At 37.0% G+C, this 23486-nt stretch overlaps 1 protein-coding gene across 3 annotated transcripts in view; it reads right to left on the bottom strand.

The window, feature by feature from the left end:
- Nucleotides 1–1716: 1716 nt before the first annotated feature.
- The window catches only part of LOC137294605 (uncharacterized), a 39039-nt gene continuing 17269 nt past the window's right edge, over nucleotides 1717–23486 (bottom strand). For all 3 annotated transcript variants that reach the window (XM_067825660.1, XM_067825661.1, XM_067825662.1), the window contains 8 exons: nucleotides 16960–17077; nucleotides 16411–16545; nucleotides 15656–15840; nucleotides 15002–15075; nucleotides 14273–14347; nucleotides 13071–13232; nucleotides 10465–10581; nucleotides 1717–9948 (listed from right to left, as the gene is read on the bottom strand). In XM_067825660.1, the coding sequence (XP_067681761.1) occupies nucleotides 9775–9948; nucleotides 10465–10581; nucleotides 13071–13232; nucleotides 14273–14347; nucleotides 15002–15075; nucleotides 15656–15840; nucleotides 16411–16545; nucleotides 16960–17077 (1040 nt within the window). In that variant the 3' untranslated portion in view covers nucleotides 1717–9774. The remainder of the gene's footprint in view (nucleotides 9949–10464; nucleotides 10582–13070; nucleotides 13233–14272; nucleotides 14348–15001; nucleotides 15076–15655; nucleotides 15841–16410; nucleotides 16546–16959; nucleotides 17078–23486) is intronic.

The following is a 23486-nucleotide window of genomic DNA, read 5'->3' as shown; positions in this document are numbered from 1 at the left end:
GGAGAAGGTGCATAAGGGGATGGTTATAGACGTTTACCTTTGGCAAGCAGAACACAGAAAATACTACCTCGCCAAGGAAGGACTGTCAAGTTAGCAACACCAGAAGTCATGGAAAGAATGCACGATATGCTAGGAAATGACCGTGTCATATTCTTTGTTCATCAGGGCGCACATTAATTTATCACATATCGATCGATGTGTTACGTGCATCTGAAATCTGATGTTAAAACTTTCACAACACGCACAGTAATTTTTTCTTGGTGTTGCTCTCAACATACCAATCGTATGTGTTTGTGGTGGGACCATCTGTGAGTCTGGACATTTTCATGTTTTTGAAAACACCATCACCACTCATTGAATACAAATACAGTGGAAGCTATCTAAACCAGCACTCACTGGGACTAAAGCAACAATCCGGTTTAAACAGTGAATTGGATTGTAGAGCTGATGATAAATGTAGAAGTCACGGATGGGACTGAGACTTTATGCCAGTGTTGACAGCTTTCTGGATTGGACAGATGCCGGTTTTGACTGCTTCCACTGTGCTTAAATATATACAGAAATATTACTTACTGCGTTAACATCCACCACAAAGTTTATCCCTCTCCTGTTAATGCATGATTTAATGAGTTGATGTACGCTCCTTTCAGCAATATTCCACCAATATCACCCAAGATGGGACATTGTACCCATGAAGGGAATCAAAGCCAGACTTATACTTTCAAAGTATAGTAGGTGATAATGAAATACAGACATCAATACCAAGTATGGGGACAAAGATCAGTGTTTGTGACTGTAAAATATAACATCCAAAAACTTACATTAGTTTGAAACATACTCACTAGGCAAAAGGTGACTTTCAAAGGAAGGCTGATTAATTTCTGCACACCAATGTCTTTGTCAGTTTGTATCTTGTTGGATTTTGTGGGGGATTACACTTGTGAAGTGCAAATTCTAATATGTGTTGGGGGTTGTTCCCGACCAGGATTCAAACCTACACTATGGCAGTAAGGAACCAAATCACCAGCACATGAAGTCAGGAAATTCACCCACTCCAACACGGTGGCTTCCAAATAAATGCAAATCCAGGAACTGGAAGTCTAGATGGCATATTTGTCTACCCCTCTGTTGTACACATCAGTGTGGGTCTATCTGTGAAGATTCCTTGTCACATCAGAAGCGTTGACTGCCATCTTATACTCACAAAACAAATACATGTGCATCATGAAATGAGTCCTCAGGGAACCAACCTGAGTCTAGACTACAATACATGTAATGATGTCCTGTGAACATAAATGAGTGAGTTGTTTTTTTAACTCCACCTTTATCATTATATTCCAGCAATATCATGGTGGGAACACCACAAATGGGCTTCATACAACGTATGGAGAATTGAGCGTGGGTCTTCCTCATGATGCTGTGAACACATTCTCTGTCTGGTCTAAGTCCTTCACTTTGAGCAAGTGCTTCCTGTATCATTTTGAGGGGTAAGAATAGTGTCATTTTTTAATGTTTTGTTTTGTTTTTTCGTTGTTATTGCTAAACAGTTAATATCATGCATGGCAGTATATATAAACTGTAAAAAAATGCCTTCTTTATTCCTGCTTTTGGAACATCTGCATCTAAAAACGTGTTTTCATGATATTAATACTTTACCTACATATTACAGCTGAATTTGTGTGTAAACTGCAAGACACAAAGAAAACAAACTGGACATTTTTCTTGCATATTTTTTAATCAAAATGTGACAAAATATCATAATCTCACATGGTATGTGAAAACAAAACACACCCAAATGCTTCATAAGCTACACACATCTATGTTCAATTTCACACAAATCCTTTGCTTTCAAGATGAGGGGAATATATTTTCAAGAGGACAACTTTGATACATATATTTGATTACATGCTGAATTTGATAATAATGCAACACTGCCAACTTCCAGCATCACACTTGCATATGATCCAAGCACTTTATCTATGGACATTATTACATACAAAAAATATCAAAATAGTTAATACACAACCTAGCACAGAATGTAACCATAGTAACTAATTATGAATACCAGTAGTTTTTTTCTCTTGTGGTCAATTATAATCTTAAACAATATGAATGCAAAACTAGCCACCATCCCCAATCTAAATACACATGGGGAGAGACTTCATCGGAGAATATATACTCAATACTTGCAAGCATCCTGCTATAACAAATCAACGTAACATCAACAATCCTAAAAATTAACAGCCTTGATCACCCTATCTATCTAAGCCTATGTATTATACATAGTGAAACACTGCTGTGTCAAAACTGAAAGTTTGACTTGTCTAAAAGTAAAAGTATGGTCCCTTAGTTTTGTCATCTGTACTAATCATTTTGTCATTTTGTTAAACCCTGGATAACTCACGGTACTTGCAGAGGTCCTGTCAACTCTATTTAGAAAACACTTACATCTATCATGTCCTCTTTGAATCCAGGCTGTCAACACTGATACATCATAGGGTCAAGCATACATTTGTGATTGCAACCACATCCAAAATCAAGCCTTCTTGTCATTAATGCACAAAGTCTTTTATGATACTTCTACATTTTTTTCTTGTCAAAGAATCCATGAAATCATGACAACACAAACATATAATCTCTGAGGGCTGTTTCCTATCAAAATGACATACAATTTCATTAACGATAGTTTGAGATTCCCCTGGTTTAACCTATCCAATGATCTACATGTTAATCCATTAAATAATTTCAAATACCCTGGCTTCAATCCAGTAGACGAGTTTCAGTCTACAATATTTTCTCAAATATCATAATTTTACACCAAAACAAAATTACCAGGGAAGAACAGTAGCTAATTTTGGACCAGTTCCAGATTTCTACTAGTCTTTGACTAAAGGATATGTAGCTCAGTGAACCACTAACACATACATCCAGAAGCATGCAAAACAGCAATAAATGACAGCGAACAAGATCATGGCATATCTCACCCTGTAGCCTCACTTCTGTGAACACAATGAAATGTCCCATCTATGTGTTGTAATGTCGGTAATTCATTGTCTTACATAAACACACGGTGATTATGGATTAACACTAGCAGCATATGGAATGTATTATCACTATAATGCTATTGTGATCTCCTTTGGGTAGCTTGGCACTATATGTGGACAATGAGAGTGTAGTATCTAGTATCCAGTCAAAGACTTTTCTTATAATGTGTCAATGTCATCATGTCTTGTTACATTCAGAATAAGTAATGAATCTAAACAACCGAATGCTCCAAGTACATCACACTACATCATTGGTCAATGAAAATTAAATCCATTAAATACCTGATTATTTAGACCATCCTTGTATAATGCACTAGGAACTATGTCATGGAGCCCTCATACACCACAACTGCTAAGAGTTCTAGTATTAAGATCACTATGTGAAACAGGTCTCTGTCCTTTGCGTTGAATACTGTTTGAAGTTTGAAACAAAATGGTGCCAGCAAACACAAGATCTAGTAAGGCTCTACAATTATCATGGTAGCCACTCACATACTCTAAAATACAAGCAGGCAATATAAGCGTATGTTGCATGAAATATACATATTTGCATATATAGTTTGTACAAGAGGTGACTTATAAAATGAAATTTACATTCATGAATCAAAAAAGGCATTAACATCTGATGAACGTAGAAATAATGAAACTTGTCTTGTTCCATGCTTCAGTTTATCACAATCAATAAAATAATATCTAAAATTAATATCTGTGAAACAGACTCATTGTAGAGGAGAATGACAAACAATCATAAATGAAAGACGAATAGTATGAACATGTAAATAATTGTAAGTAGGCAAATTACTTACATATGCTCCCTTTGCCATTTCCAACATTTTCGCTGAGAATTTAACATGAAAACAAATTAAAACAATGTTTCCCAAGTAACATTCTTTACAAATAAGTCCTTCTCTCAAAACCAACAAAACTATTCCATGTCAAAATAATTTCTAAACAAAACATTCTCAGTAACAATGAAAGGAATACTAAATTTTTCTCGCAAAAAAAACCCTGCACTGGGAAGAGAGGTTCTGTTTATGTCTTATGTTTCAGTAGGTAGTACTGTCAACTGTTGAGTAAATAAGGCGTAATGGGGTAGCCTAGTGGTTAAAGCGTTCATTCGCTGAAGACCCAGGTTCGAATCCACAGATGGGTACAATGTGTGAAGCCCATTTCTGGTGTCCCTTGCTGTGATATTGCTGTGATATTGCTGTAATATTGCTAAAGGTGGCATAAAACTAAACTAAACTGGTGAACGCAATACACAGATACCATATGGTTTCACAGTATTATTGAAGCAATGTCAGGTAGCTTATACCAAAGCTAATACACAATGTGTACCCATGTCAAGAATTGGACCTAGGTCTTCTGTGTGACTAACACCTTTACCTTGAAGCTACCCATTTTCCATTTTACCCAGACCACTCAAGTCCCATTCTTAGCCTTAGTGCTAACTTGAATACAGCCATACAATCATTGCGCAGCCAGTTGCTGCTACAAATAATGTCCCTTGTATGTTCCTCTTAATGGCCTGTTTGATTCAACTCTTTAAATAAAATGGCTGGGGCCCAGCATGACATGCTGTTTTCAAACCTGATTTTGATTTTGTGACACAGTTTTGATTGGGCGAGTAATCTGGAAGAATAAACTTGGTTGCTACAGGTAGACTGGTGATTAAGGACGTGCAATACACGCTGACCCTAGAGTGAAATCAATACCACTATTGTTTAACATGCGTCTCATAGAGCAATGTAGTTCAGCAAAACACCATCACAACATGATTTGCATGAGGAAATTTAACTTTTCGACATTTAGACAACCTGTTTTCCTCTTGGTTCAAATGGAATGTTCTGGAGGGTGTTCCCATATATGCAAATTGGGGGCATTTGTTAGGCCATGGCTCATCTAATACTTGTCAAACAGTAATGCTTAGTCCTTGAACATATATAATTCTGATAGAAACAAACAGACCCATTTAAATTGAAAAGTTGGCCCAGTGATCCTAGACTTGCTTTATTTAGAGCTTTTGAATTGCAAAGGGGGCTAGGCCGTGGGGAAAATAATGTGGTTCAGGGACATACCAGCTTAACACAATCAAAACCTATTTCCTATTCAGGTCCGTCATGTGATGAATTGATGAATGTAACCCAAAAGATTACCATATGTCAGATTTTCATACAATAAACAAGTCTAAGTTATGACCAACATGTCCCTACCTGACAACAATATTCATACATAAAATACCATAAATGGTTTGAGTGATGGTATGTTTAAAACACAATGCTTACAGACTCAAATCAATGATCGATTGCTGCTCTTATCCATTTAGGGCTTGCCATTTGATCAGGTGGAATGAATTTTTATTTTGATATACCTACTGCAGAAAACATAATAAACATGAGGTGAAACTACATATGCAATGTATGTTCACTTTGGTTCCTGTGTACGTTCTCAGCTGGCTGTACAGTTTGTGAAATTCCAGTGGCTGACTATAACACACAGCCTCATATATGCCGACATTTCACAGTAATACCTTAGTATTTGCTTCAACACTTACCAATCTTGGTAAAAAATCAAAGTACACCAATTACAAAAAATATAAAGTTAAAATTTTCATTTTACATTTCCTGACATAAAGGAATAAAAATCTTAAGATTATGGATCACCTCTGACAAAAGAGATCTAGGAAACTACACATACACACATATTACGGTCAGCTTTGAGACTATTTAGTAAATTATAAAAATAACATACAGAGATCATAACTTTGGATGTTTAAATAACTAATATTATGAGGATTAAGAGATTCCCAAGACTGATGCTCCTTGTGACATGGACATCTTCTGTCACTACAGATGCAGAGGCTTAAATATGGTCGAGATAAAAATAACTCTACCTAATTACTAGATAACTTGTGCCTTTCTGAACAAACTGTAATTAGGTAAATTAATTTTCTGCCATTTAAAAGAAGATTAAAGAACACAAAAATGTACTTTGCCAAATGCCTAATTCATGTATACAATAAGAAAACATTAAAAAGATGGTACATTCCTATTTCAAACACCCTAAAAATAACACATTAAAAGGCCAATTCCATGGATACAAAATAATACTGATTTCCATTATTAAAAGACAAATATCAATATGTCAAGCATGTAAAGAATATAGTCTTTATATGAAAGAAAATGTACAAAATCATTTGACTGAAGTAACAAAAATAAAGTTTTCATGGTGTGTGACTTGCACACCATCAACAACACTCACAGTCACATGTTTCATTCAAGATAACACTTTCTCAAAAGTACTAATTCTAGAATTCTTGTGGGTGGAATTCCATCCAGGAATCAAACCCTTAACCTCCACACCAATCTCCTAATCACCAGCTAACAAAATCAGGGATATATACATCCAACATGGATTTTGCCATAAAAAAACCCTGACAACAGGTCATATTCTAGGATGGGTTGAAATCTTGGTGGGGACAAAAGGAACAAAATACTAAAATTTGTACTTTACTAAGAAATTGTTATCCCACATATAACGTTGTTATATTGACCACTTTGTTGAAACAAATTGTGTATTTGAAGGTCTCAATAAATCAACCATGCATAATCTGCTTTTAAAAAAAATGTATCAAATGATAGCTTTAAGTCATTTGTTCACACTCAGTCAGGCACACTCAGGTTGTAAGAAGTGACAGATATAGTCACATGGTACATGTGTATTTCGTGAGCTTTACCATACATCGAAGACAGATTTGTGAATTTATACTCCATCTAACACTTCACATAAAACAATTTTATTTCATTGTTGTATCAGAATCTTTATCAGTATGTGATCGAAAACTCTATGTACAGAGAGTATTTTCAAAATCACACTGATTCTAAGTTTACAGGGTATCAATGTCATTAAGTCACCGAAACAGTTGCTATGAATATAAAATAATAAAGCTTACAAACAAACCAAAATCTCCAAAAGCTTACAATTCCCAGTAATCTTCCTACTCTCACTGATTTTAAAATATTTGAATAGATACAGTAGGAATTAACCCATGGCAGTGGAAGTAAAGCCAAATACATGCTACAAGTGACATACACAAACACATGAACCAATAAACACACATATGATAGCATTTACATACAGGATGCCACGATACATCCATACATCGATACCTGTTTTAAGATGAAACAATTACTGATACATTAAAAGTTGTACTGACTTACAGTTTAAGTATGTTTATGTATCATTTACATCTTGCAATTGTATCATGTTTTTTTATGTAATGAGAGTTTTAAATGATTATTTTTCATGCACAAAGATGCGAAATTAGAACTTTTAAATCTCTGAGAATAAAAAATGTTGACTTTTCATAAACAATTATAAAATATGAAACATTAAAGTTCAAAATGTAAGTACATTTATGCAATAACGCTGGGAAACTAGGTATTGTGATACAGATGGAATCACGCCAAGGGTCTCATGATACATATCAGTTCATGATACTTATGTATCTTGACATGCCTAGTTTACATATACCTCTGAAATTCACAGCATGATATCAGTTCAACTGATAATACCTCTACTATCCTGCCAACATTTACGAAAATATATTTGTGGTGTTCCTCGTAATAAGAACTCTCTCCCCGAATATGTATTTGTGTTCAACACAAACATATATTGCACTAATTACAATTTGTACTTCTCCATTGACTTCATAAAAACTATATACATAATCTTTCATATAAGAAACATGACTGCTATAGTGCATAGAATATTCAATATTATTTCTCTTGTTGATCACCTGGTATTCTGCAAGTAATGACATAGTGTTGATAATAGCAGAATGTAAAGGCACTTCTGAGCAAGGTTCTATTTGATTTCATAAGTCATGTTAAAATTGCAAACTAAAGACAATCAGGCTATATTTGGTTTGAGGTAATATGTGAAGCACATGCACTGCTATTTCTCAATATAGATCCGAGATCTTTAGACCAAGAACAGCCTTTTGTATATATTATATCTGTTTATAGAAAGCACCAATACTTAAGTACAGTGCACTGGTAAGGCAGTTGCACTAACTCAGCCAGTAGCGTGTGAAGGTGTAGATGTATATCAAAAGTAAATACTGTACCTAACAGCCAAGACAGTAAAGCAACTCCTATATTTTCACCTCCTTCTCACTTACAACCATCCAAATTCATATCATTTTATTCTCCCAATATACTGAAAAATGAAAAAATGTTTTTCAATGTCATTTCTCCACATTTAGTGTTCACAAAAGCTTTGACAAGAAGCACCTCTTATTTCACAGGTTTATAACATTTGGATGAAAGTGTAATGATTTATTCATTAAGTATAAATTCAAGCTTAACTTGTACAAACAACTGTCTTAATTTCATACATGATACACATATTAAAATCTCTGTACATGGCTGAATAAACAAACAGTAATAATGACTTTAAGCATATTCAAAACTCACAACCAGATAGCACTTTGAACACCAGTAACCACCATTATTGAACATTTCATAGTAACTACCCTGCAACAACATTGATCAGCCCTGTATAAATCCTGTCTTACTATGTAAGCACCTGGTAAGTTGAAGTGTGCAGGCAGGGTATAGAACACAATATGCTGATGCATGCACTGTCCCTATACTTCATGCTACACCGACACCTGTTGCTTGGACGGTCAAAGAACAAAACAGATCAGCATTCGCCTAGTCATAAAGAGAATGCAGGTTAATTTGGGGAATGAAATGTATGAATCTGTACTGAACCAAAGCTTCAGTTTCATCCTTGACACAGCAGCAGAGCACAGCAGCTTCAACTTTGCATACATTGGTTGACTTCTACATGGCATGAGGAACATAATGATGATTATACTACTTGATGGCTTGAGACAGGGAGGTGCTATTGTCTCATATCCCATGTCAGAGGGTAATACATAGACATATTACTAATTGCTGTAAGGAAAAAGGGGCTTGGAGCTCCTGACAGCATCATCAATCATAACCAAGCAGCTTTGAGCTGTGAGTGCTAGCATAAATGTTAACAGACTTACCATTTAAAATTAAGGGATGGGGGTTCTTGAGCTTTGTATGTTTGTTAGAGACATCTGTTAGGAGAGTTTCAAGATTTCACTACTTCAAGTAAACCAATTTTAAACATTATTCATATAGTTCATTAATGAGGCACACTACCTACTCACAGTGAACTTATTTCAGAAGATAATCCGAATCCCCATGCCCAGAATAGCAAATGGTCAGCGGTCATAGGTTGACTGACTTCATCAAGACACCAGGGACGTAAGTACAAGGTGACTTCTCAGGTATAACTTTCATATACTCCATGCACACTTGTGGTTCTATCTGTCTAAGGCCAGGCATGAATCAAGGCACTGTCTCTATGTTATAGCATTCCTCATCCCAAGCATCTCTCATCTCTCTGAGTCAGTATCATCCATGGCACAATAAGGGAGGCACACACACAGGACCCAATGGAAGTGATAAGTCCCCTTTGGATATAAGGCTTCACTGCTTCACTGTCTTTTCTGACAGTGTAAAATTGAAGCAACCAAACAAACAAAGACAATCCAAAGAAGTAACCAGGGATTCATGTCATATGATGTAAGTTTTGCACTAGAAACCAAATAATATGTTTCCATTAAGTCAGCAACAGATGTGAGAGTGCTGGAATTTCCCAATGTCACGACAATGGAAGGACACAGCCACTATGATTCTCTTGGACACAACAGTAGATGGATGTTGCAGATCCGGTCTCGGATGGTGGTCTGTCCAGAACATTTACACCTGTACTGTACCTTGTGGGGGGTGATGACGTTCGGTTCCAGGTGAGATGTCGTGCCACCCTCAACACTACACCAAGCAAACATCACAACCTTACTCTGAAAAGGTTATAACCAAAGATGTAAGCCACTTTCCTAAGAATGGTCTTGTAGCCAGTATAAAGACTGATCTACAGCATATACATAGCATGAAACTGAATGACATTTTACCACTGACACGGTGTTTACCACAGAAATATACCATTAATGTTTATAATATATGTTATTTATCCCCTGGTCCTTATGTACTATGTACCCTCATGAAAGCTTTTCCTCCTGTAATAACAATTTGCAACATAATTCCAAATATCTGACAACAGCTTTCTGATGCAAAATAATGAAACTTAAACAGCTTAAAAATGAAATAGTCCCAAATATCCAACATGTCGGAATATAGAATTAAACTTAGAAGTACAACAGACACCAGTTCACCACCAGACTGAGAGCTATCTATAGTTTGGCGAAGACATATTTAATGATTTTCATGTTCTGCTCCAAAAAAAGATGAATTTGCACTTTATAATACTGCAGGGCGTACTCCGAACTTGTTGTGAGGGATAACAAAAACCATCTCACCTCCAGCTGGTTCAAATCAGGTTGCAGGGAGGTCCTGGAGGGTGAGGAGGAGGAGACTGAAGTACTCGTCACATTTTGGTATTCACACGCTGACAGGTTCCCCACCCCTGCTGGACCCTGCATAGACAGTACGGCACTGTTCATTGATAGAAGTGAAAGCCTACTCCACATTACCTGGATTACCTCCCTTGGAGCAGCTGAGCACACTCAGACATTCCACTGACATACCAGTACAAATTAATCATTGGTCAGGAATAAAACCCCCAACTGAAAATCTTTCATCACAAGGTAAGTCAAAAAGGGCAGACATTTTCATAAATACTATCTGATCATTTTTAGAAAAGGATATACTCAATCTTATCAATTAGCAATTTTCCCCATGATGATGTCGTATAAGTTGTTTCAAAGGCATTTAGAAGTTGGTGGAATCAAACTAAAAATGCTTTATGGTTCAACTTCTTTGTTATACAAGGTCACAATGTTTCAAGACAGTTCCTAGTCTCTTCTTCAGGTGAAGTGAGGGTAAAACTAAAGGGATGTAGTATATATACACATAACAGTAGATAGATAACAATGGGTAACAAGATATACAGGTTTCTATTAATTGATGTGCAGGCTTCGACTGATTGATGTACAGGCTTAACTTATGTACAGGCTTCAGCTGACTGGCATGCAGGCTTGTATTGATTAGGTTAATGAGTTACAGGTAAAGATGTTTGGATAAAGGTTACTGAGGATAAGGTGGTTCCATGCATTGGGTAGGTAAACACCACCATCTCTGTTGATTGAGGGCTTGTTCCGCTTGATTGAAATGGCTTCCAGGAGCTTCCGTTTTTTGAAGTCATTGGCGTCCTTAACTAATGTCCTGGTGTTGTCCCAAATAATCTTGTGATTGGGGTTGTGCATGATGCAGACAGCAGACTTGATGTTTTGTGTTCTTTTAACCTGACAGCCAGTGGTCGACCAGTTTCTCCCAATATATGTCTCTTTACAACCACATTGGATCTGGTAGATGCATCCTGCTGGATTTTTGCATTTAGGTGTTGTTGGCCCACGTCCATTAGCTGATAGTAGTGTTTTCAGGTTGGTGTCGCTACGGAAGGTGACGTCTATTCCTGTTGTTTTCTTGATGAGACGGCTGATGCGATGACCTATCTGGTCATGGTATGTTAATTCTGACTGGGGAAGGTTCTGGTTTAGTTGACTTAGGAGTTTCTTTCAGGGTCTTGGTGATGGTGCTGCTGACTAGATGGGGTGGGTACTTGTCACCATCTTGGAAGGTTGATTTCAGGTGTTTCAATTCGCTGTGGAGGCTGTCAGGACTGCAGACCGCTTTTGCTCTTCGTGCCAGGGTAGCTACTATGCCTTTCTTGAACTGGGGGTGATGGTTGGACTGGTGATGCATATATTGATCCGTATGTGTTGGTTTACGGTAAACACTGGTGGCTATGGATTGCTGGCGTGGAGAAGAATGTCCAAGAAGGGAAGCTGTTGGTGTGTCTCTTCTTCCATTGTGAACTGAATTCTTGGGTGTTGGGAATTCAAGTGTTGCAGCAGGTCCTCTGGATCTTGGTTGTCGTCCAGAAGGGCTAGGACATCATCTGCTTTGCGGAACCAATGCTTTGGGGTGAATGGTGCATTTTTCAGGGCAGTTTCTTCAAAGGCAATCATGTATATTTCTGTCAGTAGTGGTGATAGAGGGGATCCCATTGGCAATCCATGGATCTGTTGGTAGAACTGGCCATTCCAGTTGAAATATGAAGTCTCGAAGCATTTACTTATGAGATCGACAATGCTTTGGGCTGTGAGTTTGGTGTCTAGGTGTGGTAGAGATCTTGTTACCCATTGTTATCTATCTACTGTTATGTGTTTATATATACTACATCCCTTTAGTTTTACCCTCACTTCACCTGAAGAAGAGACTAGGAACTGTCTCGAAACGTTGTGACCTTGTATAACAAAGAAGTTGAACCATAAAGCATTTTTAGTTAGCAATTTTCTCCTTTTGAGATGTAAAGTTAAGTTTCCAAACATCACTGTCAGCAATGAGTTGTCTTGTAGTGGTATGACAGTAAAAGCTACAGTGTGAGAAATATTCCTCATTTTTCTTGATTTCAATGGGCAACAAACACAATGAATGTGACATTTTCAGTCTGAAGTACATGTGAATATGATGCCACAACTTACAGATGATGACAATTTTCTCCAATCTATGATCAATATAAAATACTCCCTTTGCTTTCGAGTTTTTGATGATTTCAAAGTCAGTCGACTTTATGGTTGGTATCTGTGATTACACAATGCCATTTAGAAAGTGGCCAAATGCAACATATTTGGCCACATTTCGATTTCACTTTCATAGTATAGTACAAATTATAGTATAGTACTTATTTGGGTGAGTTCCATCCGATATTCGAACCTGCACCCTCAGTGTCAGGAACCTAAGCTCCAGCACACAAAGTCAGCCCCCTGGCCCGCTCATTGATGTGTTAATTGTCAAACTTTAATATACCATATTGTTCATCACAATTACACTGTAATACAATTTCACTGCATGTACAGCCTTAAAATAGGGCTATTACAAATTCTATATGTTCTCCACTCACCTGTGGTCCGGGCATCTTCTGGGTCTTCACAATACTTTCATTGAAGTAGGCCGACCAGTATTCCAACATCTGTGTAACATTCTCCTGGGTGAAGGCCATTTGTTGATCCAGGCTGTTGAGTTGCTCATTAAATGTCTGCACTGTCTGACTGGCATTAATCAGCTGAAAAGACAGTTTAGATGAGTGAAGGAATTAGGGTCCTAATCCAAAAAGCTTTCAATGCACCACATGACCCATGAAGGTCTGGGGTAGAATAGGCCTTCAGCAACCCATGCTTGCCATAAAAGGCGACTATGCTTGTTGTAAGAGGCGACTAATGGGATCAGGTGGTCAGGCTAGCTGACTTTCTTGACACGTCATCGGTTCCAAATTGTGCAGATTGATGCTCATGTTGTTGATCACTGAATTGTCTGGTCCTGACTTGATTATTTACAGACCGCCGCCATACAGGTGGAATATTGCTGATTGCGGCGTAAAAATCAACTCACTCACGCATGCACTCACTCAATGCCCCACGACATTCGTAAGGCTTTGGTGATAACATTACAGATGCTTTGTGTATCAGGACCCAGACTTTATAGTAATTTGAATCATTATTTCACCAGTATAACATTAAAGTGGATCCATCAACAAACAAGGATGTAAAGAATGAAGATAAAATGAAGAGTAAAGTTTCCCACTACTTCAAAACCTAATAAACAAAACAAACCTTTTCTTCACACTTATGTATCTCTACATTACTGTAAAGACAGCCATGACAGAAAATTCAACTTTCAACACAACGATCATTCATAAATTGTATTCATGACTTGCATTAAGTCATGTAGAAAGTTAGAGAACTAGTCAGCTTCTCAGAACTGATTACAAAGAAGACACGTGAAGGTCCTGGGGTAGAATAGGCCTCCAGCAACCCATGCTTAGCATAAAAGGCGACTATGTTTGTCATAAGAGGCGACTAACAGGATGTGGTCAGGCTAGCCTACTTGGCTGACACATGTCGTCGCTTCTCCACTGCACAGATCGATGCTCATGTTGTTGATCACTGGATTGTCTGGTCCAGACTCGATTATTAACAGACCGCTGCCACATAGCTGGAATATTGCTAAGTGCGGCGTAAAACTCAACTCACTCACTCACTCACTCACTCCAAAGAGACCTTATTCTGATGGCAACTAGAACATGAGAACAATAACATAACTTACAGTTTTAATAAGTGGTGATGAAGTCAAAGAAGTGTTGAAGCCAGCTGCTGTCACAATTACCATGAGTGCTTCATTCTGAGCACAAAACATTACGAACATGAATGAGACCTTCTACACATAAGAAATATTAGGAACATGATCTTCTATAGTTAGACCATATGATATACATAATGTGTAAATTTGTGTTTCTATTACAACCAATGTTCAGCTTTATTTATATCGTAACAAGTCACACAGCAACTAAACAATCAAGTGACAATTTTACTCATATACTTATACTGGTATGCTGTAACAAAGTCAGAAAAGAAATAGATAGTACATATATACACTGTTGGAAACATCTAGAGAAAAAACAAACAGTTTTCAAAAAAAATTCCCATCCATCCTATATACACATTAATTAGATGTTCACTTATCATTACTTTGAAAACTGTCAACCAGCATAAAATAGTCACTCATACTTAGTTCAACATGAATGAACAAACACATTGATGATGAAATTCTTCAAAGGCATCACCATGTTAGCATAGTAATACAAGACAAAGCTCATCGATAACAACTGATTGATTTATTTTTATGTTTCTAGAGGATGAAGAAGGGTGAAGAACTAACCCAGAAAGGTGAAAAGTAAATTCAGAACTTGTTATCCATAATATGCATGATAGCATTATAATGTGATGATATGGTATCTATTATCCTGTAACTAGATATAAGTATTGTGACACTTACTTCTTGTAATAGTTTCTTGTTAGTCTCTTCGAGGCTGCTGAGTCTGCTTAGAACATATTTGTTGTGATCCGTAACTAGAAAATGAAGTCAGAAAGTTGGAAAGCGCAAGCATAAAAGAAAATATAAATGACAATCAAGTTGGCACTGTTTACAATATGTTGAGAGCTGACACTTGTGTGACCCTTCAGTATTTCATTTGAACCCTTGGCATCATGCATAAATAAGTCAAAACATTAGAATAAATTACATCCTTTTGATTATGTCATCTGAAAGTTGGGGTGGATAGTGTCTCAAAAACAAGCTCTGTCAGTAAACATCATTGGTCACTTCAACAAGTGACTGTAGTTTCAAATTGCATTCTTATGCACTTTAATATCTATGTTTGATTCTAGAGAACTTCTGCTTATCTCAAACACACAAAATGTTTCTTTCAAATTTTGTTTCCTGAAGTTAGTAATACATTAATGGCTGATTTTGCATTTTTGGGGGGTAAAAAAATAAAAAGTTAAACAAAACGGGAATCGTGAGGCTGGAAGATGGCAAAAACAATTTGCTTGAGCTTGACAGATAATATGTAGAAAAATAAAACACAAACAGTTGCATTTTCATAATTGTCCAGTTGAAGCCCACCACTGAGAAAGATGGAGCTCGTACCTTGGAAGACAATTAGGTAGAGGCTGAGAGCCAGTGCTGCCAGGGCAACGATGCTGATGAGAACAAGGAAAGCACACTGGACTCGTACATGACGTTCCAGGTTGGCCTGCTGCTTTTGTTTCTTCTTGCGGGTGTATGATGTTGCTGACTCACCCCCGGGCTGGTACAGAGGGTTGTAACGCTTCCTGAACACACAGATAAAACTTATGGCATCTGTGCACGCAAGGTCATCACAGTAAATCTTGATATACAAGAATTAAGTATTCAAATATCATGCATTTGGTTATATGTTGTGGTTCATAGTTTCCTCTTAATCCAGACGATCACAGCATACCAATACCCACTAAGAAGTTCTCTTTAACAATATACCAGTACAACACAGATGTGTTAACAGCATGTGCGAAGAGACAACATTAATGGCTGAATGTACATATACATGTGTCGTTGATCTTATGTATGCTTAGTCTCTTGCTGTTACTCCCGAGAGAATTGTAAATCAGACCTGAATACCAAAACCATACCAGAACACATACAAGTACTGTCACACCAGATTTAGTGAATTATTAAGCATTTGTAACTTCATTAAACATGTCCCATATCTACATGGGATGAATGATCAAATGATGAAAATATAGAGGAAAGGTATTTCTATACATATTTCATTGATGTCATTTAACGTATGTTAGAGATATTCATCGAAGTCAAGGGAGATCTTCATTATACTTGAAGAGAAAATCCATCACTAGGATACTCACTTTTTGTCAGTCGCTGATCGGAAAATGGCAGCAGTATCGTCTGTATTCATTGTTACATCAGTCAAAGCAGACCGTGAATCTGACACAACTGACTGCCTTGTGTCATTGCCTCCATTTGGCATCTGTGAGACACTCCTGAAATCAGGCACCATGAATTTCAGTTATGTCACTGAGTTTGCTTGATGTGGATGAATGCCTAAAGTAATGTTTGCCAGAGACATTTACCACTCTACCACGTACAAGCTTTGGCAGGAGATGACAAAGTAAGAATTATTCCAAGAGGATAATGCAGAACCTCAATCATAGGTCTCTGCACTATTAAAGGACCAAACGGAATTGACAAGACTACCTTACTGGAAACAGCCACCACACGTCAGTTTGATTTAACAGTCAAGCAGGGTTCAAAATTTACATCAGTCGACTAGTTTTACACTATACTCAAATTCAGGAAGGACTCGTAATGTTTGCCTCAGCAGTATCTACCTAGAAAATGGTAACTCAGAAGACCCTTTTAGTAAAATACTGCTAAATGTCCATAGCTGTGATTACCTTGCCAGGGTCCCTCGAACATCCTCGTAGTGGGAGTCTGAGTCAATGTACTCATACATGGCCGAGGACTTCGGCCTTGAAGAGTCTGACAAACGATGCATCTCGAGGTCAGCTACACCTGGGAGAAAGTGAATGTAGAGTATAGTGTGTTTGCAGCGAAAATGTCATGATGCATTTCACTTTAAACAAAGTACATCGAATAAAGTGAAATTAAGACTGCGAATTCTCACTATTTTACATTGCCAAGTGAACATTTAAATCTCAGAATTTTATTCAACTTAGGGTAAAAGTTGTTTAACAAATGATCATAGTTTTAAATTGCTATTATTGTTTTCATAAGGGGGTATGCACATTACATGAAACACCAAGAACAAGTAGGGTTGGTCTAAGTTAACGCTCATCAAATGTGCATTTTTTCCAACTACTGCACTTACCCCCAATAATACTGATTTGAAACTATGATCGTTTGTTAAACAACTTTAATCCTAAATTAAATAAAATTCTGAGATATATATGTTCATTTGACATGTAGAATCATGAGGATTTGCATTCTAAATTTCACTATATTCGATGTACTTTTTTGTTTAAAGTGAAATTTTTTCATTGTTATGTTTTCACAGTAAACAGACTATTACTCAAAAAGCCAATAATATTTCAACTGACTACATACATATATGATCACATATGACCTGTAAACAGTGCATGATTGTCCTGTGTCTCCCTCTCTGTCAAAAATCTCTAAAAGATTTCAACAGATCTGTAATGTCACATGGAAATTTTCCTTTCTCATTAAGAATACATTAACCCTTAAATCTTACCAATGCTTACAAGACATATAAAAAGAACAGTGTCCACAACACACTTTACCAAACATTCATGTTTTGTAATACTTTTTAATTATGTGATCTATTTTCCAAGTAATGAGTGTGTTTGATGTGAAAGAATATATCCAAATTTAGTCCATCATCATCCAGTGGATATAACAACTGAAAACTGAATCAAAACCAGACAAACAAGTGATCAATAGTGTGAGCACGAAACAAAAGAGAACAATGACAAACAAGACAGTTGTGAAAAGTGTCAATTTCACACTCCCTTAAACACAATATTTTCCACCGCTCCAGCCCCATTGTAATGTTAAAGTCCTGAATAAATGTCAAAACTATATATTCACATTGACTTAACACTAGTCTAAGAATTATCTTACCAGAACTTAGATTATCTATCCACGGTCAATTTATACCTGGGTGATTTAAATACTTTATTTATTCAGCCTTGAAGAAAGGAAAAACACACACCCCAATATGAATATACATGTATCTGACATACTATACAGATATACCCAAAATGGAGTTCAACCAGAGGCAAAAAACGTTAAATCCACTAACATTACCTCACACTAAGAAGTCAACATGTGCGTGTGCATCCATGTGCAATCACTATCCACAAACTAACTACAACAGACTACCGAACATGCATTATGAACCAGTCTGCAGTTTATGAACTAAAACAGTCATATCCATGGCACCAGCTGTTGGTACAGGGATACAGTCCATCTTTGGCAGCTGTTAAAGATTTTTAAGTGTGGTTTGAACCACCATAAAAGACTTTATGTTTCAAAAAAACAACTAGCGTAAAATGAATCCTGGATAGCCGAGGGGAGGAAGGGAGACTGCAAAATACCAATCTGCATCAGTTGCACTTAAGTGAAACATTTTTTTCCTTCTAAGCCAAAGTTGGTGATATTGTTTTCACAAAGTAAGTTTTTTTCTTTAGAGACTTTTCTTAAATCAATCCTGGTTCGGGCAAATGTATGTTAAAATACCAAAAACAATAGAAGTAAATTAAAAGGGCTTTTTTATCATCAAAACAATTACCATGCAGAAAGCTTTTCTTAAGCAACAGTCAATGTGTCTCTTTGGCCTGTTCTTACTTAAGAAGGACAATTTTATTGTGTTTTAATAATTATCCAGCTCTCCTATGGCAATCTGAATCAACATCATATGCATGATGGGGAACAAAATTTGTTGTTATAATATTAAAACCTTTAATCTGTTTATACCTGCATGAAAAGAGTCTAAACATAATCTCTGAAAATGTAGAAATAATTCAGTTTTCATGGCTCTGTGTTCAGTATCCCGGTACATACACTGATCAGGTGAGAGAGAGTAAGTTATTTTATACTGATTCCAGCAATATTCTAGCATTAGTGACAGTAGGGCTTAACACATTGTGTACCCACTCATGCCAATGATACATGAGGTTTTAGTGTTGTGTACAGAGTTGTTGATAACTGCTGTATCTCACCTCCACTAATCAGTGTTCATCAATCAGATAAAGTGTATGAACATATCAAGTGTCAAACACTACCTGAGCACTGGGTATATAGGTAGATGTGCCAGAATCCCTGGAAATAACCAGCTATTGAGTTACGTGCAGCCACACATTTCTGGGAAATGACACTTGTAGTTGTCAGTGAGTGGGTGTTAGGTGAAGTCGCCAGTACTTGCTGTTATCTGGTCATGATAAACCATGGGACTATTCATTTATTCAGCTTGCTGGTAAGTCCACTCACTTCAATGACAAATCTTCGTCCTGGAATCTGTGAGAGCAACATTTCCTGCTAGACAATGGTACAAGAATCTGTTATGAAATGTCACACAATAAAAAGAAGTTGTTATCCATAGATTTGTCATTTTTGTACTTCCCACTTTCTACAATGCCATTCAAAAAAGTAAACTAATCACTTGCTTTAATGATGCTTTGAGGAAAGAAAAATGATGACAGCAGCTCCATTGTCTCTTATGAAGTAAACATTTGACCTGATCCAGTTATGTATGTTTTACTGAATTAGTTTATGATTTTTTTTCAAATTAGGACAAAAAATATATAACTTCCATTTTCTGTATATCTAAGCATTAAAGATGCTGTTCAGGAAAGCCATAGTTACAGATATTGATCTAATTGTTTGCTGTTTAACGCCACACTCAGCAATTTTCCAGCTATAAAACAGTGATCTGTAAACAATTGAGTTTGGACTGGACAATCCAGTGACTGACATCATGAACATCAATCTTCACAGATAGGATACACTGACATGCATCAACCAGCAGGCCTGACTACCTTCTGAAACAAACATGTGGTGGTAACGACCCATTAACGCCCAGATTTTCATGGGTTAATAGGAAGGTACCAGGGTTGGCAATGCAAATCTGTCATGGAAACTATTATGTCTAGTATGAGAATCAAGATCCCTTTCCCTGCTCTAATCAATAACTGCTTATAGATGCATAATAAATTCACTTCATTCAGCTCCACAAAAAAATGGGTGATAAGGTAGTCCAGTGGTTAAAGGACTCACGTGTCACACTGGAATATTGTATTATCACTGTTACTTCTGTGTTTAGTGCCATGACACAGCATTTAATTGAAGGTTAGAGATTGACTGAGTGAGTGAGTTTAGTTTTACGCTGCACTGAGCAATACTGCAGCTATATGGCAGTGGTAAGTAAATGTTTGATTCTGGACCAGACAACCCAGTGATCAGCAGCATGAGCATCCATCTACGCAATGGGATACGATGACACATTTCATCCGAGTCACTGAGCCTGACCCCCCGATCACATTAGTTGCCTCTTCCAAGCATGGGTTACTTTAGATCAATTCTACCGTGCATCTGCATGGGACGGTTAGTGGCTGAATATTAAGGGCATGATGAACTGACTTCTCATTTATTATTACAAATCATGTTCATAGTTTCATCTGTACATAGAATAAAATGACTGTCCCTGTGACTGAGGATATTTTCACTGTTTGTCATGTAACAGTTATTCATGTGAAATAAATCATTAACTCCTTTATCCTTGACCTGTGAAGGCCATGGACCCTTCAGCAACCCATGCTTGCCATAAAAGGCAACTAATTTTGTTGTAAGAGTCGACTAATGGGATTGGGTGGTCAGATTCGCTGACTTGGTTGACACATGTCATCAGTTCCCAATTGCGCAGATCGATGCTCCTGTTGTTGGCCACTGGATTGCCAGGTCCAGAATCGATTATTTACAGACCGCCGCCATATAGCTGGAATATTGCTGAATGCAGCGTAAAACTAAACTCACTCACTCACTCCGTTTATCCCTAAATGAGGTTGTTTCAAAGAGTAACAAATGACAACAGCATAGCTACAAACACAGTATTTCTTAAACCTGATTAAGCATGTTCTAACTTTAATTGAAGTGAAGTCTGAAAGGATATATACAGAATATTATTTCTATTACCCCTTTCAAAAATTGTTTATTTTCAATCAGGTTGTATGCATATCACATAAGCGCTTTCCCTTGACATCCATCACAACCGCACTGATGTCGACTTCCTGTAATAACACCACTGGCCTTTCAATCAGCATGAGCAATGTAGCTGCAAAGGCCAGGTTCTGACACAGTGACCGACATTATCCTGGTCTCAGACACAAACAATGGCCTGCGCAGTCACTTCCCTTGATTCAGTATAACCATGACACCATCAAACAATTTCCATTTCTCGTCTGCTACATGAAACAATAGAAACTCCAAATTAAATGCAAGGAAGACTTTCTATGACAAGATGGTGAAGATTTCCTAAATCATGTACGTCATTATCAACTTGGCAAATCCCAAACACTCAAGGAAGTAATTTGAAAGGTGAAATGTATTATGAGTAAATAGGTAATTCCACACTGCTATGTATAACAGCATTCTGAGTAATCACTACGTGTTGTCTTCAAATGGGCAGAAAGCTGAAGCATGTACTCAATATTTACCACTGTGGTGAAAAAAACTACCCAAAATAATTTCCTTGAAACAAAGTAAGAATACAGAAAATCTTAGATATTACTCACCCAAAACATGTTTTTCAAAGATCAATTCTATATCTGATGTTCTTCAAAGAGACTGCTCTGCAGCATGAAATTATCCTAGTGGGTACTTCAAACAATAAAATTCTCCATAAGTCTATCCAGCAAGAAAACCACTGGTCTTCCTTGGCTACAGCTGTGGCAATGTAAGTATGGTCTCAATGAACTACCACTTGTTTGTTGTCTGAAACGTGGTCCCTTCACAACAGATTAGTTAGTAACCTTTGTAACATGTAACATTCCACGTTTACAAGATCATTGTGGCTGGGGGCATCACTATAACAAAGTCATTGTATCGGGAGTGTAACATTACATGTACAGGACCAGACTCGGTTCATCCAGAAACCTACTTGTTCATAGAACTGATACTTGAAATGTCAACATATGTTACTCAAAGAACTACAGCACCAATTTTCGCTTTAATATGTGAGAATCAGGCTTACTTTGATCTCCTTTAAGTACATAGTACATATACTAAAGACACATGAAAAGTTTAAATGATTTGATAACCTGGCAATTCATTTCAATACACCACTGAAGAAAGAACTTTTTCTTTTCGTCTGTAGAAGCGTCACAAAGACATTTTTCAACTTCTACATGACACTCTAAAATGTGTTTAAAGTACACATACTTTGTAGTCTACTTGCAGGATCTTGTCTTTTGCAGGGTTAAAAATTGAAGGACCATCAAAATGGTATGAAACACCTGGACCAACATATCTCCATATGCATCTACAAATTAGAACACCTATCTTTTCTTGAAGATTTTTGGTGATAAACTGTTGGAGCCATTTCAAACCGTCAGAGTGCAAAAAATCAAACTTTTCTCTCAGCAACATTTCTGCAAACTTTGGTGTCTGAACTATAAAACAGACAAAAATATAATCAGACTTACACCAGACTGATTCAGACTATTATTAGCAAAGCTTACAAAACACAAATACAGTTTACTTGAAGTTTAAAGTGACTACATTTGTTATTGAACTTACAAACAGTAAAATATTTTACTGTGCCTGATTCAAACAAGTGACTACAGCAACATGTAAAGGAGGACCTGCTTAAAATCCTCAGCTTGTACAACATAACATGTAGGTGCAATACACTGAGGTCAACTTCAGTATGTAGATTAACTAAGTCACAGTAATGTGCAGTCGAAGTTTCCAATTATAATATCGTCACTCGCATGATAAAGTAGCACAAAAAGGATTTTACCTTTCCTCACACATAAATGTTGTTTTCTAACTGGCTGTGTGCTCTTCTATCATTTTCAGTGTACTGCGTTAACAAGCGAGCAGCATTTCTATGTACCCTACTGGGAATGCTGAACTCATTTGACACTGTGTGGCAGTAATTCTTTATTTCAAATAACATTGAAATTACTGATGTTTTGTGAATGCAAATTGACGAAAGGGAGGTTACTCTAAATCTGTTTTCTTGTCATCTGCAAAATGTAGCGATGGCTGCAAAAAGTTTTTTACCTGTGCTTCAAACAATTCAAAATTAACACTGAGGTGTTAGATAAGATAAATAGGTTCTTTACTAGTCCCTCAGGGCCAAAGTTCCTTGGGGATCAGGGTACATAAACAAACATTCAGGATACATCAATACATGTCCCCATCATGACCAGTGAACTACTTC

Source organism: Haliotis asinina, chromosome 8 (genome assembly GCF_037392515.1).
Source record: "Haliotis asinina isolate JCU_RB_2024 chromosome 8, JCU_Hal_asi_v2, whole genome shotgun sequence".
NCBI lineage: Eukaryota > Metazoa > Mollusca > Gastropoda > Lepetellida > Haliotidae > Haliotis > Haliotis asinina.
Note: the sequence above shows the minus strand (reverse complement) of the source record. Positions and strands in the feature narration are given on the sequence as shown.